The following is a 25,279-nucleotide window of genomic DNA, read 5'->3' as shown; positions in this document are numbered from 1 at the left end:
GTATAAATACTCGTTGCCTAGAAGGCCGCAACAACTTGTAGTATACGGTATCCCTTTCAGACCACCTGCCCGTGGTGTCATTCCAGAGTGATTGTTCCTAGACATCCAACGGTTGTTCCAACTGAGGTTTCAATTCGAGATGTCCTTCCAAGACATTTCTAGACTGTTCCTAGACCAGTCTCGATCAGTCATGTATTATATTAATTTTCATCGCTTTGTGATTTAGCTCTGTAACACTATACTTCGCTACAACATAGCCATTCATGGGCTGGCCCTGTGGAGGCCACCAGCGGCCAGCCATTGCAAAGGTTGACGAAGGCCTGTGGATCACGGATGGCCTGCCTGAAGATGGTTGTCAGTGAGGTGTTGTGGCGTGGGTGGTGAGGAAGGACACCTCGTCTGTGCCATGCATGGGCCCAGTGGGGGCCGTGCTGTCATGCAGCAACGGTGGGGGCTGCACTGCAGTGGGTGCATTGGCTGGTGACGGGTGGTGAGGGAGGGGGGCTGGTGCAGGTGGCTGCTGAGAAGGCTGGGGTACGGGGGTGGTGCTGCTGGCTGGTCAGGGCTGAGGATGAGGAGGCTGCGGGGTGGAATGGTCATGTCGAGAGTGGAGTGAATTGGGGGCGGTGGGTGTGGATGTGAGGGTGCCGGCTGAAGTGCATGCGGTGGGGTGCTGAGGGAAGGTCGTGGACTGGGATGTGATGGTGGTGTCGTCATGTGGAGGGGGGCCTGCATGACAGGCCATACATAGTGCAGGTAGCCATGTGCCTTCCCTGCTACGTGGTGTTGCTGCAATGTCAGGCACCCGCTGCCGCAACAGGCCAAGAGGCGGTACTTCGGGATGTTGCCGTTTAGGATACAGTGCAGTGGCAGGCTGCCTGGCCGGGTCCATGTGACACATTCCAGGAGGGGACAGCAGGACTCCAGTAGCACAGGCAGCTGTGGAGGGCACTTTTGGCCATGGTACAGTTTGGCTGGATGGCGTGGCCTCCTGCTGCAGCAGTAGTATGCAGTGGTCCTGGAGAGTCTGCAGGCAGAGGAGGATGTTGGTGGGTTGCTGTTGTAAGGAGGATGGCCTGTGCCAGTGGTATGCACCCATTTGAAGGCGTCCGCATGACTACTTGTAGTTAGGAAGGTTCTTGGTGTGTACAGCCTCATCCAGGTGGGCAGGTAGCCAGTTTACAGCAGCCGGCCGTCCATTCCCTATTTGTGAGGTGAAGTAGGACAGTGTTGGCAATGGAGAGAGGTAGGTCTTGGAAGGCATGGTGGATACGATGTATGTCCTCACCGCGGCTTGACTTGGGCTCTGCTACCGGTGGTGCTGCCATGCCGCGTTTTCCTGGGCTGGATACCGAGTACATGGATGGGGCACAGGAGGGGAATGCATGTGCCTGTGTGCAATAAAGCAGGGGAGGCAGGCAGGGGATGCATCGTAGGTGTTGTATCACGTCTTTTGCAGAAAAGAACCGATGGGTGGATGCCAGATCCCGTGATACCCAGGGTATTACAGTAAGGAAGGAGGACAGACCTGTGTATTGCGTGTGTTCTCCGTCATGTGGATGTCATGTGTTGCCTGTGCTGGTAAGGGGGGTTGCTGCTGCTGTGCTGCGGGGTGTACTGCTGCTGCCATGGCAGCTTCCTCCTGGGTGCCATACCGAGGACGTGAATAGTGCTCTGCATTGGTGTGGAGCAGTTGTGGAAAACTGTTTGCTTTACCGAAGTTGTGAGCATAGACAGCAGTGTGCAGGAGTGCCATCGATACACCTGTGCCGATTGCTGCATTGCATGCTGCATCATCATATGTCTGGGCTGATGAGATCGGGGATTTCAACTGGCGGAAAGATGGATGCAATTGCAGTGGGTCCCTGGGCCACGGAAGCCGAGCACATGTGTGCAAAGCATGCGGTGTCCTTCCCGCGGGGTTATTCGGCTGTTGCTGGGCGGTAGACCACCACACTGCGGATGGTGTGGATGAGGGCGAGCACCCGTCTCTCCCCTATGGTCAGCTGCGGCAACTCAGCAGGGTGTACACCGTTGTCCACACGAGCCAGGGGTGAGGTGGCACAGTGTTGTTCTGCAGGTGTGTGAGGCACTCCCCACACAAGTCCACCTCATGGTGGTAAAGTTGGCATCATGGGACAGACAGATGCATACGGCGGCAGGATCTTATTGGAGGAATAATGGTACACGAGATAGCCTGTGGGTGCTGCTGCTGCTGCTATCTTCTTGTTCTTGTGTGCCTGCCAGATGTTCTGCAGCTGCAACTGGCTGCTGTATGGGTGCATCTGGTGGCTGTAAGGGAGGAAGAACCTTGAGGGCTGCTGCCAGCACACCTGCGAGGTAGCATCATGGCGGATAGCAGCGTTGCCGAGGGTGGTCCTGATACATGTATGAGGTAATACAAATGCTGTGAAGTTACGGCAGGTATCGTACCAGCCGTTGTAGCTCAGTGGTAGAGCGTTTGTCTTGTAAACAAAAGGTCCCTGGTTCAATCCCAGGCTGCGGCAATGGCAAGAATCTCGGCACTGGTGTTACAGCTGTCTAACTATTAGTTATATGTATATGCTACTTCGGCTGCTTCATCTGAGGGTGAGTAATGTTCAATTGGAATGCAATTTCCCATCATACAGACGGTGTAGGATGTGGAGATAGTAAATTGTCAGCAGGCCGGGAACTGAGTTGTGGTGCTGTTGAACTGCTGAATTAGGTTGGAGGCTGGTGGTAGGTTGCTAGATCCAACAAATACATGGATTAGGGTACCCCTCTTGCAGGGGAGAGCAGGGAACTGCCTTGGGAAAGAGGGCAACTGGTGAAATTATACCACCCTGTAACAACATCACAGCAGCAGCTGTTTCTGCCTCAGTCGGGGGTACCCTCAGTGTAGAGGCCCCCACAGCATGCTGCTGTCACGTAGACAGTCTGGTGTGGCCTGCCTTCATGGCAAGGTGGGTTATGAACTTGTTGTTGAGGTCATTGCAGTTATGGGTGCTGATTTGGGAGGGGAGATGGTGCCGACTGCAGCATGCACAGACAGCAGTAGGTACATGGCCTGCCAGGGACGCCCAGAATCTGCTGGCATCTTTGCTTTCATCATCATCCTGAACTAGGCCTATCTCCTCAATGCTGACAGCGTGCCCATGATGCCTGTGTAAGGATTGCAGTGGCATAGGGCCTGTTCTTTAGTTCTTCCCCTAAAGGGGAAGTTTAGGGGTTCCCCTTCTCATGTACAGCACCTATCCACTCAGACAGCACCCCATGTAGATGACCTGCTCACACTGGTCATGTACAGCTGGCAGTACTGTGGCCGTACCTTCGCCTTGAGGACTTTTGTGACGTTGCCCAGCAGTGTCACATGTTCCCGCTCCTGCCATCTCTCTAAGTCCGCTTGTGCTGTGGCACCAGGTGCTGCAGTGATACCCTGTGAGTGTGCAATTTCCGCGAATTTCACATCTACGTCAGGAGGTATTTTTGTGTGCAGTATCACGTCTTTTGCAGATAGGAACCGATCGGTGGATGTCGGATCCCGTGATATGCAGGATACTACATTGTGGCGGGGCTGCTGAACCTCACAGCATGGTTCTTGGTGAATTCCTAAACCTGCACATGGTATGTATGACATCTGCTCTTGTACTTTGTGGGTTTGTTCATGACTCGGCCAATGTGCGGGGGTCGTACCTTGCTTGCAGAACGTCCTGGGAGTTGAGGTTGTATGGCATTTGCAAGCAGTACCTGCTGGCCGTAAGCAAAAAGCTCACCAGGACCGAGCAAATACTGCTGCAGTTGCTGTTGCTGCCGTATGGCACCTTGTACAGCTGCTATGGACAGCTGCTGGGGTGCTGTCTGAGTGGTCGATAGGTGCTGTAGGTACATCATGGCGGTGGCGGGTCCTCAATTGCTGTACTGTACTCTGGTCATCACTCTCGCCTGTACTTGTGGGGGTTAGTCTTCCTAGAATGAGCTGTGCACGAGCAGTGATTTTTTTGGTAATATATTACTTTTTTGGGAATAAATGGGGGTCTGAGCCTGAAAGAAATGGAATCGTTGGGTCAGTTTGCCATACTGGTTCATTACTTCGGCCATAAGCCGCCCCAAATGCCTTCTGCTCATATAAAGCTGACCATTTGGAGCTTATACACTATTTATATATAACATATTTGATGATATCACCATGAGACGGCCCGCTGTTGCATGCAACTTAGGTCAACCTTGCCATGAAGGCAGGCCAGACTGTCTACGTGACGGCAGCATGCTGTGGGTGCCTCTACACTGAGGGTAGCCCTGACTGAGGCAGAAACAGCTGCTGCTGTGATGTTGTTACAGGGTGGTATAATTTCACCAGTTGCCCCCTTTCCCAAGGCAATTCCCTGCTCTCCCCTGCAAGAGGGGTACCCTAATCCATGTATTTGTTGGATCTAGCAACCTACCACCAGCCTCCAACCTAATTCAGCAGTTCAACAGCATCTCACCGTAGTTTCCGGCCTGCTGACAATTTACTATCTCCACATCCTACACCGTCTGTATGATGGGAAATTGCATTCCAATTGAACATTACTCACCCTCAGATGAAGCAGCCGAAGTAGCATATACATATAACTAATAGTTAGACAGCTGTAACACCAGTGCCGAGATTCTTGCCATTGCCGCAGCCTGGGATTGAACCAGGGACCTTTTGTTTACAAGACAAACGCTCTACCACTGAGCTACAACGGCTGGTACGATACCTGCCGTAACTTCACAGCATTTGTATTACCTCATACATGTATCAGGACCACCCTCGGCAACGCTGCTATCCGCCATGATGCTACCTCGCAGGTGTGCTGGCAGCAGCCCTCAAGGTTCTTCCTCCCTTACAGCCACCAGATGCACCCATTCAGCACGCTATTGCAGCTGCAGAACATCTGGCAGGCACACAAGAACAAGAAGATATCAGCAGCAGCAACACCCACAGGCTATCTCATGTACCATTATTCCTCCAATAAGATCCTGCCGCCGTATGCATCTGTCTGTCCCATGATGCCAACTTTACCACCATGAGGTGGACTTGTGTGGGGAGTGCCTCACACACCTGCAGAACAACACTGTGCCACCTCACCCCTGGCTCGTGTGGATAACGGTGTACACCCTGCTGAGTTGCCGCAGCTGACCATAGGGGAGAGACGGGTGCTCACCCTCATCCACACCATCCGCAGTGTGGTGGTCTACCGCCCAGCAACAGCCGAAATAACCCCGCGGGAAGGACACCGCATGCTTTGCACACATGTGCTCGGCTTCCGTGGCCCAGGGACCCACTGCAATTGCATCCATCTTTCCGCCAGTTGAAATCCCCGATCTCATCAGCCCAGACATATGATGATGCAGCATGCAATGCAGCAATGGGAGGAGCTCGGCACAGGTGTATCGATGGCACTCCTGCACACTGCTGTCTATGCTCACAACTTCGGTGAGGCAAACAGTTTTCCGTAACTGCTCCGCACCAATGCAGAGCACTATTCACGTCCTCGGTATGGCACCCAGGAGGAAGCTGCCATGGCAGCAGCAGTACACCCCGCAGCACAGCACTGTTGTGACAGCAGCAGCAACCCCCCTTACCAGCACAGGCAACACATGACATCCACATGACGGAGATGTAGCAGCCGGTACACAGTACGGCGCTATAAATACGCGCAGAGCGCGACCGTCAGCAACTCGAGAGACCTTTTCAGCGGTCAGCTGCTACACTTGGTATCGAGACCTCATGAAAATTTACGATCCTGAAGTCGTCGGTTCAACCCCCACCCATCACGGTTGAGTGGTATTTCGGGTTTGGCGACTCAGAGAGCGAATGTCGCACAAATTATGAAAAGTAGCTGAACCGACTGGACTGTCTCTGTGCCTGAAAAATCTGAAGACGGCTAGGCGCATGTGATCCGGCACATGACGTGACGTGGAGTAATTACCCACTGCCCGAGGGTAGGCGAAGGTAGGCACAGGCTGGCGGTATACGAGGCTCTAAGGGCCCGGGACGGTTCCCTTCAAAGGGGGGGGAATGTAGCAGCCGGTACACAGTACGGCGCTATAAATACGCGCAGAGCGCGACCGCCAGCAACTCGAGAGACCTTTTCAGCGGTCAGCTGCTACAGGAGAACACACGCAATATGCATGTCTGTCCTCCTTCCTTGCCACTGGTGCGTGCCCTGTGGCTGGTCCTGCAGATGCACCGCTGGCAGCCAGCCATGCCTGACGGCAGCCGGGATGAAAATATGGAGGCACCACATCCTCGATGCATTCAACAGCAGTGGCACATCATCAATGCACAGGTGGCAGTCCGCCTGAAGGTGCATCCACACGTCATCACCAAGATCGGCAAGATGCACCTTGAGGACATCATACACACCATTGACCTCGTTGCTGCAGGCCTACCAGACCACATCGAGCGGCTGCAAGACACACAACCCGCCATCACACACCTGGTCTGTGCAGTGCATGCTACATCCACAAATGATTTGGGCTCAATTGCATCACTGGCCAGCCTCCACAGCCATGCCAATGGTCTGTGGCTTGTCTTTGGCCCGCCCACGCTATCCTTCATCCTCAATCCATCATCCTTGTCCTCCCAAGCTGTGTACCGCCTCATAGGATGCAGCTACAACTTCAACCCCAGCACAGGCCAGCCAATGGACCGGCCACCACCAGCGGAATGTTGTCACCTCATAACATCCAGCCCAACATCATGCGCGGAGTTCATGCGTGGATTCATCCACACCTTCTGCGATGTCTTCCTTAGCTGGCCTGTCAGCCATGAACCCCAGGTGTGTCCCGGCTGCCTCTTCAGCCGTGTGTCTGCATACCTCCAAATTCGAAATGCAGCACAGTTGTGAGCTCCACATGCATGGTGTCCTCTGGAGCCCGGCCTCCACCCAAGCCGCCTCTTCACTGCCCTCCATGACCACACGGCCCAGCCACAGGTCCTGGACTTCATGGTGTTGTATCCTGTGAAGCCCATCCAGCAGCAGTCGCTGCCATCGCCCATACACTTCAGTGCAGGTCAGCACCCTGTCTTCCCGCTGAAGGTCAGGGACAGCCCTATGGCCGAGGTACTCCAACATATCCAAACTGCCGGCCCTCCTGTTCAGTGCTTTACCAAGCAACGGGAGGACCTCCTGTTCAGCGCTTTACCAAGCAACGGGAGGACCTCCTGTTCAGCGCTTTACCAAGCAACGGGAGGACGTCCTGAAGCTGCGGCTGCGGGAGGTGGAGGCACGCCTTGCACAGCTGCATCCACCACAGGCCTGTGTGGTGCCTCTGGATTACCATGATGCCAACTGCCCAGAACACCTTGTGCTCACTGCCAGCCATGCCATCCTCACACTCCTACTGCACACCCACGCGGACAGCACATGTACTGCAGCCAACGTGAAGGCTACAGACAGCAACTGCCGGATGTGCATTCCACGCCTCCTGCATGTCCTCACCACACTGGATGCTGAGCTGTCCGGTGCCATGCATCTGAAGCGCTATGGCCAGACCGTCAGGCACACCACTGCACTGCTGCTGGCCCTTCCCAGCAACCACACAGTGGCCTTCACGTGCGAACTAAGCCGCTGGATGTGCACACGATAGCTGTGGGATGAAAAGCACTCCTACCTGCCACCGGGACACCCACTGCTGAACCGCCGCCCTCCTATCCTCATGCTGGAGCAGTCGGCCACAGATGCACTGCTGACTTCACACTCAATTACGCCACCAAGGCAGAGGGTGGCCAGGGTGGTGCGTACTGCCAGCCTCAAGTACCGCCTCCGGGCCAAGCAGCTCCGTCACTCACAGCAGGAGCCTGTCACCATCACTAAACAGCCCCGCATGCCAGGCACTGCAGGCACCTGCCTACCTCCAACGCAGCGACCCCTCACTCCTGGAATGCACGCACCAGGCCCATCACCAGTGACACCCTTGGATTTCATGACCATCCAGGAGTGCAGCACCATCCTCAAACCTCCGACTGATGCTGCTGGCCCTGCCCCACCTCCCAGTGATGATGCTGAGAAACCACCTGCCCTGAGCATCACAGCCAGCACCTTCCAGCATACAGCACCTTCCAGTTATCCAGCACCTTCCAGCATACAGCATCCCACGCCCTTCATGCGTCACCATCGAGGGTAAGTACAACCTTGTGCACACCGTCAACATCCAGACAGTGCAGACCATGTACTCCATGCAGGCCGCAGCTCTGCTCATGCTGCTCAACAAAGTGGCCATTGAGTCCCACAAAATGCAGCTGGATGACTACTGTCTCTTCAGCAGCCACTTCACCTCTGCTGCAGCCACCCCAGCAGACCGGCGCCACCTAGCAGCAGCACACCTAGTCCCCAGCGCTCACCAGCATCCATCCACACCTCCCCCTGCACTTCACCTCCTCACCACATCTCCCCCTCCACCATACACCTGCACCCCCACCCCACCCCTTCACAACACTGTGTCAGCACTCGCCTGGCAAGCCAAGCACCGGCGGAATGACATCTTGCCCCAAGACACCCCCAGTACAGCACCCATGTGTGGAGCCATGGCAATGCCTTGCCATCCCACAGCCATTCTCTGACCCACCACACCGGGCCCCTGACAACTGTGAGACATCCTGCTGCAACAGTGATATGCAGCATTTGCACTGGGCAACTTTGCCACCTACAGTGCTATTTTGACGACGCAAGGCCAATCTGAGCATCCAGGGTGACGCCTTTGCTGTGTTGCAATGGTATCGAGATGGGTCCACGCAACATCCGTTGTACACATCCCAGCAATTGCATGCGATTTCATGGATAATAATGATAATGGATAATCTACCTCACAATGCGTGAGTTGGGATGGCTCCAATGCTCGTTATAATTGCCGAGGACTTCCATTGCTAAGCGAGGGGCAATGTAACGATGCAAGGCCAATCTGAGCATCCCGGGTTACGCTTTTGCTGTGTTACAGCTATGGAGCCCTTCCAACCGCTGGTGACCTTTGGGCCACATACAAGCAATACTTCGCTTCCAACACCCTCCATGTCCACATCACCAACCGCCTCCTGGCGAACAGCGACATGCTTGCACATGTCCACATGTGGGCAGACCAACGCAGGACTTCAAGCAGACATTGCTGCCAGCCTGGAGGAGATGCTGATGGAACGATGTTCCATAACGACATCATGTTTGAAATGCACCGAAGAAATGGATGCCCAGGAGTATGACCCCCTGGACGATGACGATGAGGCACCCCACGATGATCCACAACAGAAGGAAGCAGCCCAACCCATACACATTCTGTCCCAACAGGCCCCACCATGCCCACTTTTCAGTACCCTGCCGCTGCCTTGCCACTCAATCACAGCCACCACACCTTCCATAGCCACCATACCTGCAACCATGTCCCATGCCCCATGTGCAGGCCCACCCTGGACCTCTGGAAGAACCTTGTGCTGGACAGCACCACAGCTGACAGCATCTGACAGCATATGGTCGCCCCCACCATAGATGCTCGCCACCTTCACCCAACGGAGCACGCCTACATCCCAACCGCCCTCACCGCAATGCCTGCCATCCCGCAAGCGGAACCCCAATCCTCACAGCATACCTTACAGCCCGCTACACAGCACTGCCACCCTCCCGCTGTCTTCACGCCCATGTACTTCCTTGCGCTGCAGGACTCCTATGACAGCCCCAGCTCCACCCTACCACTCCCACCTTCACCGGAGCCCTACCCAGAATACATTGCCCACTTGCTTGACCGAGCGACCACCCGTGCCAAACTTCCGATTGTCAAGGGAAGCATCACGACTGTGTGGCCCCCAGGTCAGCCTGGCAAAATGCCGCCTCTCTTCCGACTTCCAGTGGGTCAGGAGCACTCACCCGATGGTGCCATCTGCATCTGGACACTCACCCCGGACCAGGCCGTGCCATTCCACCTTCTTGCTCAGCTGCACCTCACAGAGAAGGCCGGTGCCCGTGGCAGTTCCCCCCCTCAACTCCATCTGCACAGGCAAGCCTGGCACTTGCAAAAGCCAAGTCACTCCTCCTCACACTCCTATGGTTCGCCTTCCAGGATGACTGCCACCACTGCATCACCATCGTCAGCTACACCTGGTGTGTGGCCCTCCATGTGAGCACTCCATGTGCCCTGCACTAAAACACCTCACACAGGGCCCCCCACTCCTGCACTGCCACACTGGATGCCCCACTGCCCCACCCTTCACATCACCCCCACTCCGACACTTCCTCTCCCACCCACAGGATACAACCCCCGCCAATGCTGGTATCAGCATCACCACCTTCTTCATGACAGCCCACAGCCAGCTAACCCGCTGGGTCCGTCCCCTATAGGGGAAGAAGTGCTCCCCGAAGGGGAACCCCTCGGTGCGTGTCCCGGAACCTGACCGGCGTGCGCCGCATCATCCTTGAGTTCAGCACATGCTCCCTGGACCACCTGGCCAAAACTTGCCTGCGTGTCCACCATGGCCGCTCTGATGTGGATCCTGCTTTCGGTACACAGCAAGGTAGCTGCTTTGCTGATATCCTGGCCTCTTTGTCGGTGATCCTTGGCAACTTGAGTACCCCAATCACAGCCCCATCTACAAGGGTGCTGTAGCCGTCCATCTCAAGCAGTGTTGTGGCATACTTGCATATTTACCTTCGGATTTTCCCCGAGACTCTGACACTTCGCCACTTGGCATTATCTTCGCTCTTACTTGGTTAACCATTGGGCACTTGCCTATCTTTTATCACGCGTGATACTGGGGGGTTATAGCGCTCTTGCTATAATCGTGACACTTGTCACTGGTAGACCCACTTGGGTTACGATTGCACCGATTGGTGATAATTCGCGTTGACGACTATATTCTCGGATCGTACAGGCCCTTTATGATGCCGAACAGTTCCTCAAACCCCTGACACCTCAACGCTAACTGAAAAAACATGCAGACAGAAGGTGAAAACTCTTTCGCACCAAGGCCTGTGACCCTATGGATGAGCTCTTGTCGCTTTAGTAGTGTCGGCAGCTTGTCGGCAGTTAGCGCACGCCTGACGCAGTCTTCATTTGCGAGTGTTTCTCGTTGTTTCTCGATCTTGAGGGCTGCTAGCCTCTCTGCTCAGGGAGGAGGAACCCTTGAGCGGTAGGGCCGTGCGTCAGGTCAGTTATCAGTAATCAATTAGTAAGGCAAATCATTTGGGATTTTTTCCACGTAACCTCTGATCAGTTTATAACCTTTAACAAATTTTGTCTCTATTTTGCAGTAGTAGCAACCAAGCCATTTTCAAGACACAGAGGCCCCGTCGAGGAAGGCACCGCGGGAACCTTACTTGACAGCGACTCCTTACAGCATCGGTGGCGTACTTCACTTCGCGTGTTAACGCTGGATTCAGTGTCAGCTTTCTGCACTGCGCAGCTACGCGGCAGTTGCCCGTTCTTTATGCTCTCCTCAAGGAAGAATGCCAGGCCTAAGGTTTATGGCAAAATCGCTTATAAATTCACACAATTCTGAATCAACACGATGTCATTATACATACCTCACTAACGATGTACGTGGCATAGGCATCAGCAGCGGCTGTCGCCGCCAAAATGTGGCCACTCGGAGCTTGCGCCTCGCCAACACGTTCCCAGATGCCGAAGCTGCTCTCAGCGCCTTCTTGCGGCGGCGGCAATGGCTACGACCCAGTCCCGCAGCACCGCTGCAGCTCGTCCGGCTACCACTCACTACCAGCCCACCCTCACAGCACCGCCCGCCGCCTCTCCCTTCCCAGCCGTCAGAGCTTCCGCCCAACAGTCGCTCCACCTCAGTCTCCCACACCCACGATAACGCAATGCACATGAACAGCAGCGGTCGTGATGCCGCGAATATCACCACTAGCAGCAGCAGCAGCAGCAGCAGCAGCGGCAGCAGCACCCATGGCAACAACAATTGCAACACCCTAAGCACGAGTCCCCCAGGCTCTGGCAGCTGCCGCGCCACATCCTTCTGGGGCCTCAGCCGCAGCGAGGGCAGCAACACCGCCACTACCATCACCACCACTACCATCACCACCACTAGCAGCAGCAGCAGCAGTGGCCCCACGGACCGCAATGGCGGTAGTGGCGGCAGCTCCAACAGCCCAGCACACCCGGGAGATGACCCGGGGCCCCAGCTGAGCCCCGTGGTGCCCTCGTTCTACCTCATCAGGGACGACCTGCTGCACCCCGTCCTGGGGGGCAACAAGGTGAGGGGGGCCTGGGGCACGGGCCGGGCACGGGGCGTAAACCCGAACGGTGATAGAGCTTCATTGCATGGTCGAGCGGGGAATTAAGGGGAACACAAAGGTGGGGCCCGGGAGGGAAAAAGGGGGGACAAAAGCGGATAAAAGGGAAGAAGGGAGGTAATGTAGGCCCACGGCCATATCAGCAGGGCTGCGGGGGGGGGCTGCTGGTGTGTATGTATTGTGTAGGGAGGCAACAGCGCCCGCGGAGCCGTGTGAAAACCCCACACACCCGGGATCACGACAGCACCGGAATGACCGGTCCGGCCACCTTCTGCCGCCGCTCAACCCCCAGGAGGGGCACCCAACCCCCAGGAGGGGCACCCAAACCCCCGGAGGGGCACCCAACCACAAAGCGACTAGAGGCTGCAACTAGGTCTCCCACAGTTGTCTCATCGCCTTCCTTCAACTACCCCCCTGCGCATGTAACCTCACCTTGCCTCTTTCCGCCACATCCTCTCCAACGTCGGTGGCCGGTACGTGGCCAGGTTCGCAAGCTGGACGCGCTGGTTCCGGAGCTCCTGGAGGCGGGGGCCACCGACCTGGTGAGGCAGGATGTGTCACTATCACACTGTCGTACCATCGCATGGTACGGAATGCCGCAGCACAGCAGATCGGTAGTGCGGTAGTGCGACGTGTTGGCCTCCGCGAGTGGAGGGGAGAGGGTCGCTGGCGGGTGTTGCGAAGGAAGCGCCCCGCACTGGTATAGGTTAGTTGCAGTCCCCCTAACGGCAATATATCATTGAAAGCCCTGCTATGTTGCCATAGGGCCCACCCGCGCCATGCCGCCACTCCACCTCGCCGACATTTGCTCGGTGGGCTGTCCTGGAAGATGCGCTGATACACCACATTACCCCTCGTGTGGCCCGTGGTCCGTTATGTCATGCGCTATCGTGTACCGGCGGTGGCTACACTGCACTGCACTGCACTGCACGGGGGTCTACGCAGGTGACCTGCGGGGGTGTGCAGAGCGCCCACCTTGCTGCAGTGGCTCTGGTGGCGGCGGAGACGGGGCTGAGGTCGCATCTGCTGGTCCGGGGGGAGGCACCGCAGGTGGAGCTTAGGTGGAGGAGGGGGGAGGAGGAGGGGGGGGGAGGAGGAGGAGAAGGAGGAGGGGGATATGTGATGTTCCCTTAGTGTGGGGGTCAGTGCCAGTGTCTGTGTGTGTGTCTGTGTGTGTGTCTGTGTATGTGTGTGTGCGTGTGTGCATGTTTGGTGGATGGTTGATGCACAGTTCTATATAGTTCCATATTATTATGAAGGAAATCGCGAGCGCCACACACACATACACAGCCTCCCTGGGCCCACAGGTGCCCGCCGGCTATCATCTCGTCACCCGCATGTACGGCACTGATGTGTCGTACGTTTCCCGTGCCGAGTACGCGGACCGACACGCGATGTTGAGCGCCCGTGCGCGGACGGTCCAAGAGACTACACCTGGCGCGCAGGTCCGTTTCGTAACACATTCCTAGAGGCTCATGTATGTGTGTATGTATGTCAGGGGCTATTCCCTTCTGGCGATTCCCTTCTGTGGGCACGTCAGGGCCGGGGGCAATGTGGGGCAGGTAGGGCAGGTGGAACGTGGAGCTGCGGGAAGTTACGGTGGGGCATTAACGCACCACCACCACCACCACGCAGCTTCTCGGTGTGTCCACCTGGCGTCGCACCTGGCAGGGTGGGAGCCGTGAGTCATGCGTTTGATGCGGTGTGGAGCGAAGGGGACTGGGGACCCCGTTTGCTGGAACACGTACCCGCGTGTTGCGCGTCTTGAGCTGTGTAGACGGTTTTTCCCCCTCGCTCCCCCTTCTCCCGAGGTGGGTTTCCCGTCGGCAGTTTGCGAACGTGAATGTCGCCAGCTGCTGCCTCTTATTGACTGGCTGCATATACTTCTTTTTCTCAGCCGCCCCCTTTTGCGCTCCTCCCTAAGCCATGCCTCAATACCCCTCGAACGCGCTAAACTAAAGGGGGCGGGGGGACATGGGCACGTGCATTGCAAACGCGCCATGTGTGATGGCATCGCAGGTGGCGGTAGTGTCGGAGGGGGGCGGCGACACACCAGCGCTTCTAGGGCTTCTGCGCCTCGTGCACTGGCTGGCGAGCGCCAATGGAGAGAGCAGTTGTGACGGTGCTTCGTTGAGCGGCACGGTGCATAGAGCGCAGCCAAGGTGCAATGGCGAGGAGTATGCGTACGGGCATAGAGTATTGAACCCTCGACTGGCCACTGTACAGCAGCTGCCGTATCCGAGTACAACACCGTACAAGTTGGTGGTGGATTCAGGCACTGGGACTACGGCTATCGGTGCGTGATGCCGTAGGTCGGAGGAGGCCTCCCTTGAGGTGAATGTGAAATGACATCCCCCTTTTAAGTTTGAAACGCACCCCTCAGTATTTAATTGAGAAACGCACCCGGGGCGGCTATTGGTCGCCGACCCACCCTGCAACCCTGTCCTTGCATTACCTCACACCTATCATCACGCCCGCGGCATTCCTGTGTACATCAACACGGCCTGTGTATAAGCCTGGCAGAGATGTCGTACAGTGCGCCCATCCACTCACCTTGTCGTACACCAGCATAACCGCACAATTTGCGGTATAATGTTCGTAGTATCTAGATACATACATACATACATACACACCGAGAGAGAGAGGTATTAGACACAAGCTAATATTCGCAACAGGTAGGTGAACAAACAATTACACATTAGATATTCCTGTTGCTGTTGTCTCAGCTTGCGTCTAGTCTCTTTGATTACTGGTCTTCGCCCTCTGAGGAAGGCGCAGCACGGCACAACACGTGTGTTTGGGGACTGGGGCTGTGAGACACCCCAGGTTGTTTCGGTGGTCTCGCTCTTCCTTTCACCACTTCTATCCATCTGCCGTCCTGCAGTCATAACTCCCGAATTCATCATTATCGTCACCACCTCACACCTCACACAGGTCTGGCACTGGGTATCGCCCTGCTGGGGCTCCCCTGGACAGTTCATGCGGTGAGGCTTGCTGGTGAGCAGTCGTACTACACATCCCAGCAGGAGCAGCTTGTCCGTGGCTTCTTAGAGCGCTACGGCGATGAGCTGTTCACGGGCACCAGCACCAGCAACAGCACCCCGGAGGTGGCCGTCTGTCATCCAATCAACACCATGGCATTGGAGGGAGACCCGGGGTGTTGTACGGCGTCATCAGTACAAGAGGCAAGATCTGAAGATGTGTCTACACCGGCACGGCCGGCATTGAAGGTGGTAGCGGAGGCAGCGCAGGCCTCTGCACCTCTATCAGTGCCAGTGCCAGTGTCGGTGTCAGGGATTGGCGCTGTTGACGGTGCTGTGGGGGACGTTGCTGCTGCTGCTGCTGCGGCGGCGGCGGCGGCGGCGGCAGCACTGCCTCTTCGTTGGGTGTGTCGACCGGTTCCCCGCCGGTTCGGGCGGGTGCAGGAGGGTGAGGTCGCGACGTGCAAGCAGGTACAGCTAGCAGGCTATTGGGTGGAGAGGATTGAGAAGGAGGAGGGGTGGGAGTGAGGGGAGTGAGTAGAGACCTGTACAGGAGACGGGGGGGTCGAGGAAAGGGCTTGTGCTTGTTTCTTCCCCCGCCCCGGCTTGTGCCCCAAAAAAGACCAAATAGTCCAGAGCTGTATCCCCCCGCCTGACTACAGTCGCAACGATGATACATTTCGTGCTGAATGACTGCGCTGATCAGCTATAATCCTGATTGCCTGTCTGATTGCCCTTCAGAGGACCCCCCATGCAGTGATCTGATCAGCCGTCCAGTGCCCACCCCTGCCCCTCCCTACCTCTCCTACGTCATATGTCATATGTCATATGCCTTCTATCCTTCAGATTGCCCAGTTGTACGGTATCGGCCTGGATCCGATTTACAGCCTGGCGGCCTGGGAGGTGGCATCCAGGGAAGCAGTCGCGGAGACGAACCTGGAAGCTGCACATCCCGGTGCTTTGCGACCCGTGGGTCACCAGGATGGATCAGGGGAGGACGTGGCTGTTACATGTAGTAATGGTGGTGGTGAGGGTGGTGAGGGTGGATGTCGCATCAGCTGTGGTAATGGTGGAGGTGACAGCAACGGCGGCGATGCCAGCAATGGTAGGGAACTGGACGTGGACCCACGGGTGGCTGGGGGAGTCGAGAATGAAGCCGTGGCGGGGTCGCATGTGGTGATGCTTCACGGGGGTGGCGCCCTGGGGCTTCACGGGCTGGCACAACGCTACCCTGCGGCGTTTTAATCCTGTAAGTCCCCTTTTAATGGATACCCCTCATACCTCGGGGTAGGGCCTTTTCCGGTGGGCGGACATATGCCGTTCACACACCCCTCATACCTCGGGGTAGGGCCTTTTCCGACCGGCTTGTTTTCATGCTTCCTCGCCCAACCTGCCGCAACCACTCCAACAACGCTTTCCGCAAAGTCTTGGTAGGCTGGACACCGCTGCGGTGAGCGGCTCACTGCCGCGCACCATCCGTCCGCCCGTCCGTCTTGATGCTGCCGCCAATTACCGCACGCTGTTAATTATCCTCCACATTTAGTTTACACATTCATCATGTAGTACGGTTCAGGGGTTTAGGTCGGACTACTCCCCCGGACATTTGCGGCGGATGTAATTTAACAAACATGCACATGCACATGCACACATACGTACACATATCACACACAGACACACACGTACACGAAATGGCAAGTTAAACCCGAGGACTTCTATAGTTACACTGCGAAATTTGAGTCGACCTTCCATTTTTCCCATTTTTTCGAACGACAAAATCACGCTAGCTAGCCCCCTCGTCAGTTACTTTTTCGCCATGCTCCGACTGCGGTGGGGAGGAAGGCGAAAATAGCACCATTTGGTCACCATCACGGGAGATATTTACAGCCTCACTGCCTGAGATGGAGCGAAAGAAGAGGTCCTCATCTGTCCGGCAGCAGTCGGGCAGCTGCATATGTCCGCCCACCGAAAGACATGACCTCCCAGCATGTACGACACATCCATTACAGCCGCTCCCTAAGCTCCTGCGTGCTCAGCTGCTGTACACGTCATGAAGGCAGGTGGGGCAGGGGAACCATCCCCAGATGCCGACAACGCATCCGAAACCCAAAACGGGCCTGCTGGCACGGCGTCCCACAATCACATGATGGCCATTTGGAAGAAAGGTGTCAACTTCCGCGCCACTTTGCGGGTCAGGCAGACGGCCAACCCCACCTACCTCTCACCGTGCTCTGTGGCCACTATCATCCCCACCACCTCCTCCCTCACCACCGCCGCCGCATCCCCTTCGTCGCATCTCCGCCACTATCACCCGTTCCGCGGCCTTCTGCCGTGCTACCTCCGCCGCCGCCGCCGCCGGCCCCCCTCCCTCGCCCGGGGCCACCGTCATCGCCACCAAGATCCTCCTCGCCTGCATTGCCCGGGCCCACATCTCACAATGCTGGGTGCTGTCCCCCCGTCCCAGCCCCTGCTGCAGCCGCGCCGCGTCCTCCCATGCGGATGCAATTCCTTCCAACGCTTCGACTGAGCCCAACGGCACTCGCCCGGAGGCTGCAAGGCTACGGACCTGCCTGCTGGTTGGTGGGGCTGGCGGGGCTTGGGACGAGGGAGGCGGCACGACTTGCCGGCCGCTCTGGAGCTTGGAGATGTGGGACTGGAGCAACATGGCAGCCACGGAGAGATGCAGGACGGCCTCCTAATGATGGGCCGGGGAGGAAGGCAAGGGACGCGGGTTGGATAGGAGTGGTGGGTAGGCTGGTGGTGGCAGGTCGTGGCGTTCCTGGTGCTGTACTGCTGTCGCAATTGCCGCACTTTTCTGCGGACCCTGCTCCAGCAAGCTATCGCGGAGTCCTGAAGGCGCTGACGAGGGGTGCAGGGTTGTCCCTGCACAGGCGAATTTCGTACCGTCGTACCTGTGTACGACCCACAGCTGTGAGTGTACGGCCCCACTCGGCTTGGAGCCACGGGTCTTCCGGATCGGCGGATTGAATCCTAAGAGGCCGGGGTAAAAGGTTCAAAAGTAAGCGGCTTCACTGCCTGGAATGTTTAGGTGCGGTGCTAGGTGCTAGGTGCTAGGTGCTAGGTGCTAGGTGCTCCATGATGCCTGTTTAGGTTGAGTTAAGAGAGGGGATGGATCATTGCTCGCGGGAAGGAAAATCCGCGGCCGGGGCGAGGTGTTTCGAATTGCGGAACTGAGAGTATCATAACGCTTCTTCATTTTGACGTTGAAACGTTCAACCAACCAAGTTATAACTTGGCTTCTATCAAACACACAATGAAGTCGCCAAAGTTTGCATGTACGACATAATTGTCGTACCAACGGAGGACCAAATGATATGTTAACCCTACTTACATGTGCACCAAGTGCATGTGCGGCGGTGTTGCGGCTGAGCCCTGCTCTGCAGACGCGGACAACTGCATGCGGCAGTACGGCGCAGCATCTAGCTGCCGAATGTAGTCGTACACCGCAGCCGCAACGCGCCTTGTTGGGTCACGGCCCGAAGGCGCCCCGGCGGCAGCAGCAATCTCCCGGTACACAGCTACACGTGCTTCTACACAGCGCAACTGCTGGGATGGCTCCATAGGGTCAATGGGTGTGCCACCTGCGAAAGCAGTAGCAGTAAAAGCAGTGGCAGTAGCATCGGGGGAGTTGATCGGGGGTCGGGCTCAGGGAGCTATATAGTACATATAATCATATATTTGAAATCTGGATTACTAGGAATGGTAAAACATGTTGCAATAAGCAGTTCAGCCTAGTCCAGCCTAGTCCAGCCCGGACCAGCAATAGCCTTTATGAAGTAATTTATGATGGGCATCTGATGAATTTTGTGGCCCTTCTACCGAAAGAAAAAACAAAGTAATAGCAAGGTTATTTGCCAAAGAAGATTGCTGTCTCCACTCGCTGCCTATACTTACTCGCCAGCCTTCACCTAGCCACCTGCGCTTGGTGGTTGTTCCCTTACCCTCCGGCAGGCGCCGCCTCAGCGCCTCCACACACAGCCGCACAGCACCCTCGGAGCCCTGCATGGGCACGGGTCGGCGAGTGGGTAACTGCCTGCCTGCCTGCCTGCCTGCCTGCCTGCCTGAATGAATGAATGACAGCGTGAGGTTCATCAGGAGTGAGCAGAGCCGACCAGAGCGCGGTACGTAACACACGCAGCGGATAGCGACACCCGCCAGGCGTAGCAGCGCCAATAACGACATGGGCTCCAGGGAGGGAAGGGCGGAAGGAATTGAGGGAGTGAGGGAGGTGATGGAAAACGATAATCAGTTCGCGGGATGTATGGATAACATGGAAATCCACACATACCTCCATCAGCCCTCCTGCTACCTCCGGAACCACACACGCACCCACAGCCACGCTCCTGCTGCCCTGGGCCTCGCCAACCATCCTCAACCTCAGACTGCGTGTTCGCCTCACTGGGGTCAACGTTGGGGCTCGTCGCCCAATGTGCCACGTTAGCCCATACCTCCACCCTGCCCTTCCTCAGCCCCTGCCTGCTGGCATCCCGCGAGTGCAGCTTCGCCTCCCTAGGCGGTGTTTGCTGTTGGTCAGGAGCAGTAAGCCTTCATTCGCATCGACGGCAAAATCCCTTAGCTGAACACTTGGATATACTCGACATGCATGCTGCGCACGTCACGATGATCGCGTATGACCTACATCGCCTTAACCTCTCTTCCTCCGTACACACCGTATCCCTATACACTGCTCCTTATTCCGCAGCCCACCCTTTGCTTCAGGCCCTTTCTGCTTTGAGCACCACTGTGATCCTTATCGGGTCGAGCACCGCCATTGCTGAAAACACATAGGAAGTCACCGTTTGCCCTAACAAATGCAAGGAACTCCCGCACACCCACACTCCACACCGCACACCTACATACCTGCCGGTCGCCCAGCTGCGCCGCCATTAGCGCGGCCTGCTCTAGTGTATCGCAGCCATGACCCAGCTGGTTCACCTCCGGCCGCAGCAGCAACAGGCCCCAGCGCTGAGGGAAAGAGGGAGGGTGTGTGTGTGTGCATGTTCAAGCAATGGTGTAGTAGCTGGCACGGACCCTGTCGATGACAGATGATACCACCTCGACCTGCAGGTGGGCGAGGTGTTCAAGCGTTTCGGACGTCTGAAAGCCGCATGAGGCCGCGTGCTAATTAGACACAGCGCGGAAGGACATGCGTGCTTACTGCAGCCGCAGCATATTCCTCAGTACGCATGTGGTGATCTGCCCGCTATACCGATATGATGGTTGCAAGCCAGCCACCCAGTCTCTGCCGGCCCCATGCCTCTCTCCAAACCCACCGACCATGACTGGGTTGGGATCCCGAGGACTGGCTGACAGCATGACGGCGAAGATCTTGTTCAGTGACCTGAGCGCCTCCGCTGCCACATACTTGCAGGCCAGGGCGGATTCCAAGTGAATCAGTCCCGTGTGGGGGTCGCCTGATGTTAGGATAGGTGGGGTCGATTGCAGGCCCGGGTGAGGTGGGATAGGTTACAGTCAGATTACAAATTCTGTTATTCGAGGAATGGCCTTTTCGGCGAGTGGACGTGCTTGGTGTGGCTTGAGCAAAGCTGCATGTCCGGGCGGGGTATCATTGCCACTGTAGACGGACTTAACATCTCCCCCCCCCAGGGGTTCTACAATCCTCCCTCATCCCCCTATCGTCCCTCTTCTTACGTACGCAGTCGTATAAGTACTGTGTTGTAGGACTCGTACATCAAGCTCGTATAGCTCAGTCGGTTAGAGCGGTGGTCTTATGCTTCGAGCAAGCCGCAGGTCCGGGGTTCGAGCCCCCGTACGAGCATTCTTGCTGACGTGATGGATGGGTTACAGCAGTAGACAGTCGCCCCATACTCTATGGAATGGGGAAACTTGTATCCACAGAATAAGAAAACCATTGAGTATGCATCTGGAGTGGTCCGATGGCCCTACTACCCTGGGGAGTTCCCTCGGGGTTTGGGGCCCGATGAAATGCCTACTACTACTAAAATACAAGCAGTATACATACAGGGACAGGAATTTGATAAAGTTGCAAGTGGATGGACAACGACCAATTTGCCTTTAAGCTTGCACTGTTCGTTGTGCAGTAATAAAGTTTACTCCAAGACCCATTAACCCGCGTGTGTCTAAGGCGGATCCGCGGTAAAAGGAGTCGATATTAATCGCTCCCTATCGAGGTTGCCAGTGTCTCAAAAACGTCCACTGGCATGTGGTTGGATGACCGACCAACCCGCCCTCGGGCACCAGCCCTCAGGTGCCATCAGGCTCACATCTCTGGCTGTACATTCAATCAGAGGTACGGGTCAAGATTTTGCATACTTGGGTGCCCTTCAGTCATGGGCTGGACGCATCTTCCAGCCACCGCTGTCCGCATTTCCGTGACTGGCCCACGCTTCGCAATAAACCCTATTGCGTCACTCTGATTCAATTGTGGCACCGGGCCACTAACCAGCCAGGAATGGACTCGGACCCTAAACTGCTGCACTCCCGAAACCATTTGTGTCCCGATTCCGATTTAAACTTTGGACCTGGCACCAAAACTCCTGTTATTCGAGGAATGGCCTTTCCGGCGACTGGCCGTGCTTGGTGTGGCTTGAGCAGCTGCATGTCCGGGCGGGGTATCATTGCCCCTGTAGACGGACTCAACATCTCCCACCCCCGTGCAGGGGTTCTCGATTCCTTACCCCATCCCCTTAACGGGATTCATGCTTCCTACTTTGGGAACTATAGGGTTTTCAAATATTGTACTGACATGCTCGTATAGCTCAGTCGGTTAGAGCGGTGGTCTTATGCATCGAGCAAGCCGCAGGTCCGGGGTTCGAGCCCCCGTACGAGCATTCGTACCATTACCTAACCTGTGGGCCATGTGTGGACGGGATACATTACTTAGCGAGAGCCATGGTTATCATCGATACCATATAACTCTAACTTTACCTCCATAACGAGAATAATGGATTCTTCATACCAGACGAACACTGCCCATCCCATCAGCACTGGGCACATAAGCAACATTGGGCCAGATCAGTAGTACGGTGGGGGACCACGTGCGAACCCGTGGTGACGATCTGTATTTGTTTAGATGGCTGGACGAGGACCAGGTGACGCACCGACGGGAATTAGCTGCTTGGCTTAACAAGGATTTTACGGAGGATGAAATTGCTAGTGGCCTTAAGGCTATGCGCAACAATAAGTCCGCGGGCCTGGAGGGAACCCCGGCCGAGTATTATAAGTACGCTATCAGGGAAACTGAAGGGCAGCAGCCCGTGCTTGTATTGGCGCCTTACTTAACGGTGCTATTCAACCGCATATACGGAGCTGAATACCCGAGGGAATTCACGACTAGCACCCTGTCCCCCGTATTCAAAAAAGGGGACGTGTCATGCTGTGACAATTACCGGGGAATCGCAGTTGGGGGTCCCCTGTGCAAACTTTATGCCAATATCATAGGAAGGCGATTAGATAATTACTGTGAGGGCAATAGGCTACGTGCCGTTAGCCAGGCTGGATGTAGGCATGGTTTTGGCACCGAGCATCACTTGTTTACATTAAGGCATCTTATCTCGAAGCACACTGTGGCCGGAGCCAGGCCGCTTATTATCATGCAAATTGACTTTAGTAAGGCGTTCGACTCCGTTGACCATGAGACACTTTGGGATTTCCTAATGTCGTATGGGCTACACGGGCGCATCCTCGATTATTTAAAGGCTAGTTAAGCTGACGTGAAGTTTCGGGTCAAGTTAGGAAATAAGTTGGGACCTGAATTCAAGGTGGGGCGTGGGGTTAAGCAAGGGTGCCCCCTTAGCGTAACCCTCTTTGGACTCTTCATAGAAGTATTCGCTCATTATATTGATGCCCATGATGCTAATTGCCGTGTATGCCTCCCTAGCCGATGGAGCACCCTCCGTGAGCAGAGTGTTAGCCTGGCGGGCGGTGAACTCACTAATCTACTTTTCGTTGACGATGTGTCACTGGTAGCGACAGGGCACGATAGAGCTGAATGCCTTCTGGGGCTACTCGAAGCCTACTGCAAAGCGACGGGTATGGCCGCGAATGCCGCCAAGTGCGAGGTCCTCATTTTTGGGGGTGCTACGCGTGAGCGGAAGCGGCTTATTGAAGCTGAGTACCGGTTAGGTGGGGCGGGGTTGCGGGTGCTGACCGGCAACGAGACGGCACGGTATCTCGGGTTGCACTACGGCCCAGGAGTGCAGTTCTCAGCATGTACCAAGCAACCACTCACAGCAGGGAGGCGGGCCACGTTAGGGCTCAGCACCCTGTGTCGTGATAAGAAAATTACCACCCCCAAGCTATGTATGTCTCTCTACAATACACTAGTTGTACCGGTGTTTTCTTATGGAGCGCAAGTTTGGGGACCTGACTTCATTAATGTGAATTTTGAAGGTGCTATGGCTAATCCCATGGTCCAGGAACAGCGTGCTTACATGCGAACCGTAGTTGGGGCGAGGAGCCCGACTATGGTTTCCCTATATCGCGAGCTGTCACAGAGGCCACTCCAGTTCCATTGGACCAATCTTGTACTTAGGTTTTGGAACTCTGTGGTTAAGAGGCCGGGAACGCTGTGTCACCGGGCATTTGTCGCTGACCTGGAGTTGGCACTTGGGGGCGTCACTGAGTGTTGGGCAAGCAAGGTACTAGCCTTTCTTACTAGCTTAGGAGTGGAACCCCCCACTAATACGCGCGGTAATGATCTTATATCGTACCACACCACCCTTAAATTTCCAGTTGAGAGCATTCTTAAGGTATTTGCCAAGCGGCTTGATGCACGGTGGGAGTGCCCGAATACCTTGGGTGACCCCCGCGTCTTCCCCATAGGAATTACCGGAGCCAAGGCGTGTCGCTATATGAACTGGATGTGAGCTGCCCCGTCAAGGGGTGCGCGTCTCGATTGGTTGGAGCACACTAAAGGGACCATGCCCCAGCGACTTCATCATGTGCTCATGCGTTTTCGGTTAGGCTGTTGGGAGTTAGAGGTTAATAGGCCTAATGGGCGTGAGCGCACCGCGCGTACCTACAGGCTTTGTGACTGTGGAGCGGTTGAAGATGAGTTGCATGTTTTCGAAGAATGTCCCGCTTACAAGAGCATACGGGCTAAGTATGATGGTGACCTAGTCCTTACGGGGCGCAGCATGCGCACCACTATGACTGAGGCGCCACCCCTGGCATTGGCCAGGTACCTCTCGGAAATTTGGGAGGCCAGGCACGTCGCGCTGAGGCGCTTCGCCCTGAAGCGGACTAGGGAGAATGAAAATGACCTCCCGCGTACCCGCATCAATACCAATACAACGTCCATGGGCCCCCCGGCTTTTACGGACACACCCGCACTTGTGTGCGGAACTTGTAACTTGTAACTTGTAGCTTAGGGCAGGAATTTGACAAAGTTGCAAGTGGATGGACAACGACCAATTTGCTTTTAAGCTTGCACTGTTCGTTGTGCAGTAATAAAGTTTACTCCAAGACCCATTAACCCGCGTGTGTCTTAGTCGATATTAATCGCTCCCTATCGAGGTTGCCAGTGTCTCAAAAACGTCCACTGGCATGTGGTTGGATGACCGACCAACCCGCCCTCGGGCACCAGCCCTCAGGTGCCATCAGGCTCACATCTCTGGCTGTACATTCAATCAGAGGTACGGGTCAAGATTTTGCATACTTGGGTGCCCTTCAGTCATGGGCTGGACGCATCTTCCAGCCACCGCTGTCCGCATTTCCGTGACTGGCCCACGCTTCGCAATAAACCCTATTGCGTCACTCTGATTCAATTGTGGCACCGGGCCACTAACCAGCCAGGGATGGACTCGGACCCTAAGCTGCTGCACTCCCGAAACCATTTGTGTCCCGATTCCGATTTAAACTTTGGACCTGGCACCAAAACTCCTGTTATTCGAGGAATGGCTTTCCGGCGACTGGCCGTGCTTGGTGTGGCTTGAGCAGCTGCATGTCCGGGCGGGGTTCCATTGCCCCTGTAGACGGACTTAACATCCATCCCCCCGCCCCAGGGGTTCTCGATTCCTTACCCCATCCCCTTAACGGGATTCATGCTTCCTACTTTGG

General features: G+C 55.9%; 3 protein-coding genes across 3 annotated transcripts; 1 reads left to right on the top strand and 2 right to left on the bottom strand.

Annotated features, from left to right (window-relative positions):
- Positions 1-355: 355 nt before the first annotated feature.
- On the bottom strand, positions 356-4,589 carry VOLCADRAFT_96299 (uncharacterized protein; the record flags this gene model as incomplete). Its single annotated transcript, XM_002955338.1, has 5 exons — positions 356-477; positions 1,289-1,391; positions 3,311-3,450; positions 3,756-3,858; positions 4,557-4,589. The coding sequence occupies 5 exons, from the start codon at positions 4,587-4,589 to the stop codon at positions 356-358; spliced, it is 501 nt and encodes a 166-aa protein (XP_002955384.1).
- Positions 4,590-6,134: 1,545 nt separating this feature from the next.
- On the top strand, positions 6,135-16,465 carry VOLCADRAFT_96298 (uncharacterized protein; the record flags this gene model as incomplete). The annotated part of the gene is made up of 15 exons (XM_002955402.1): positions 6,135-6,788; positions 6,945-7,023; positions 7,678-7,746; positions 7,907-8,132; positions 9,656-9,803; positions 9,991-10,110; positions 10,242-10,316; positions 11,100-11,119; positions 12,038-12,200; positions 12,725-12,781; positions 13,185-13,289; positions 13,547-13,684; positions 14,259-14,535; positions 15,174-15,691; positions 16,067-16,465. 15 exons carry the CDS (start codon positions 6,135-6,137, stop codon positions 16,463-16,465), a joined length of 3,048 nt encoding a protein of 1,015 aa, XP_002955448.1.
- Positions 16,466-17,020: 555 nt separating this feature from the next.
- Positions 17,021-24,589, bottom strand: VOLCADRAFT_106786 (uncharacterized protein; the record flags this gene model as incomplete). Its single annotated transcript, XM_002955337.1, has 11 exons — positions 24,231-24,589; positions 20,516-20,652; positions 20,270-20,299; positions 20,099-20,203; positions 19,373-19,423; positions 19,180-19,237; positions 18,570-18,819; positions 18,130-18,208; positions 17,784-17,912; positions 17,443-17,627; positions 17,021-17,042 (listed from the first exon to the last, which is right to left on the bottom strand). The coding sequence occupies exons 1-11, from the start codon at positions 24,280-24,282 to the stop codon at positions 17,021-17,023; spliced, it is 1,098 nt and encodes a 365-aa protein (XP_002955383.1). The 5' UTR covers positions 24,283-24,589.
- Positions 24,590-25,279: the final 690 nt, after the last annotated feature.

Source organism: Volvox carteri (genome assembly GCF_000143455.1).
Source record: "Volvox carteri f. nagariensis unplaced genomic scaffold VOLCAscaffold_51, whole genome shotgun sequence".
NCBI classification, from domain to species: Eukaryota; Viridiplantae; Chlorophyta; class Chlorophyceae; order Chlamydomonadales; family Volvocaceae; genus Volvox; species Volvox carteri.
The sequence above is the reverse complement of the archived record's forward strand: the minus strand, read 5'-3'. Positions and strand labels throughout refer to the sequence as shown.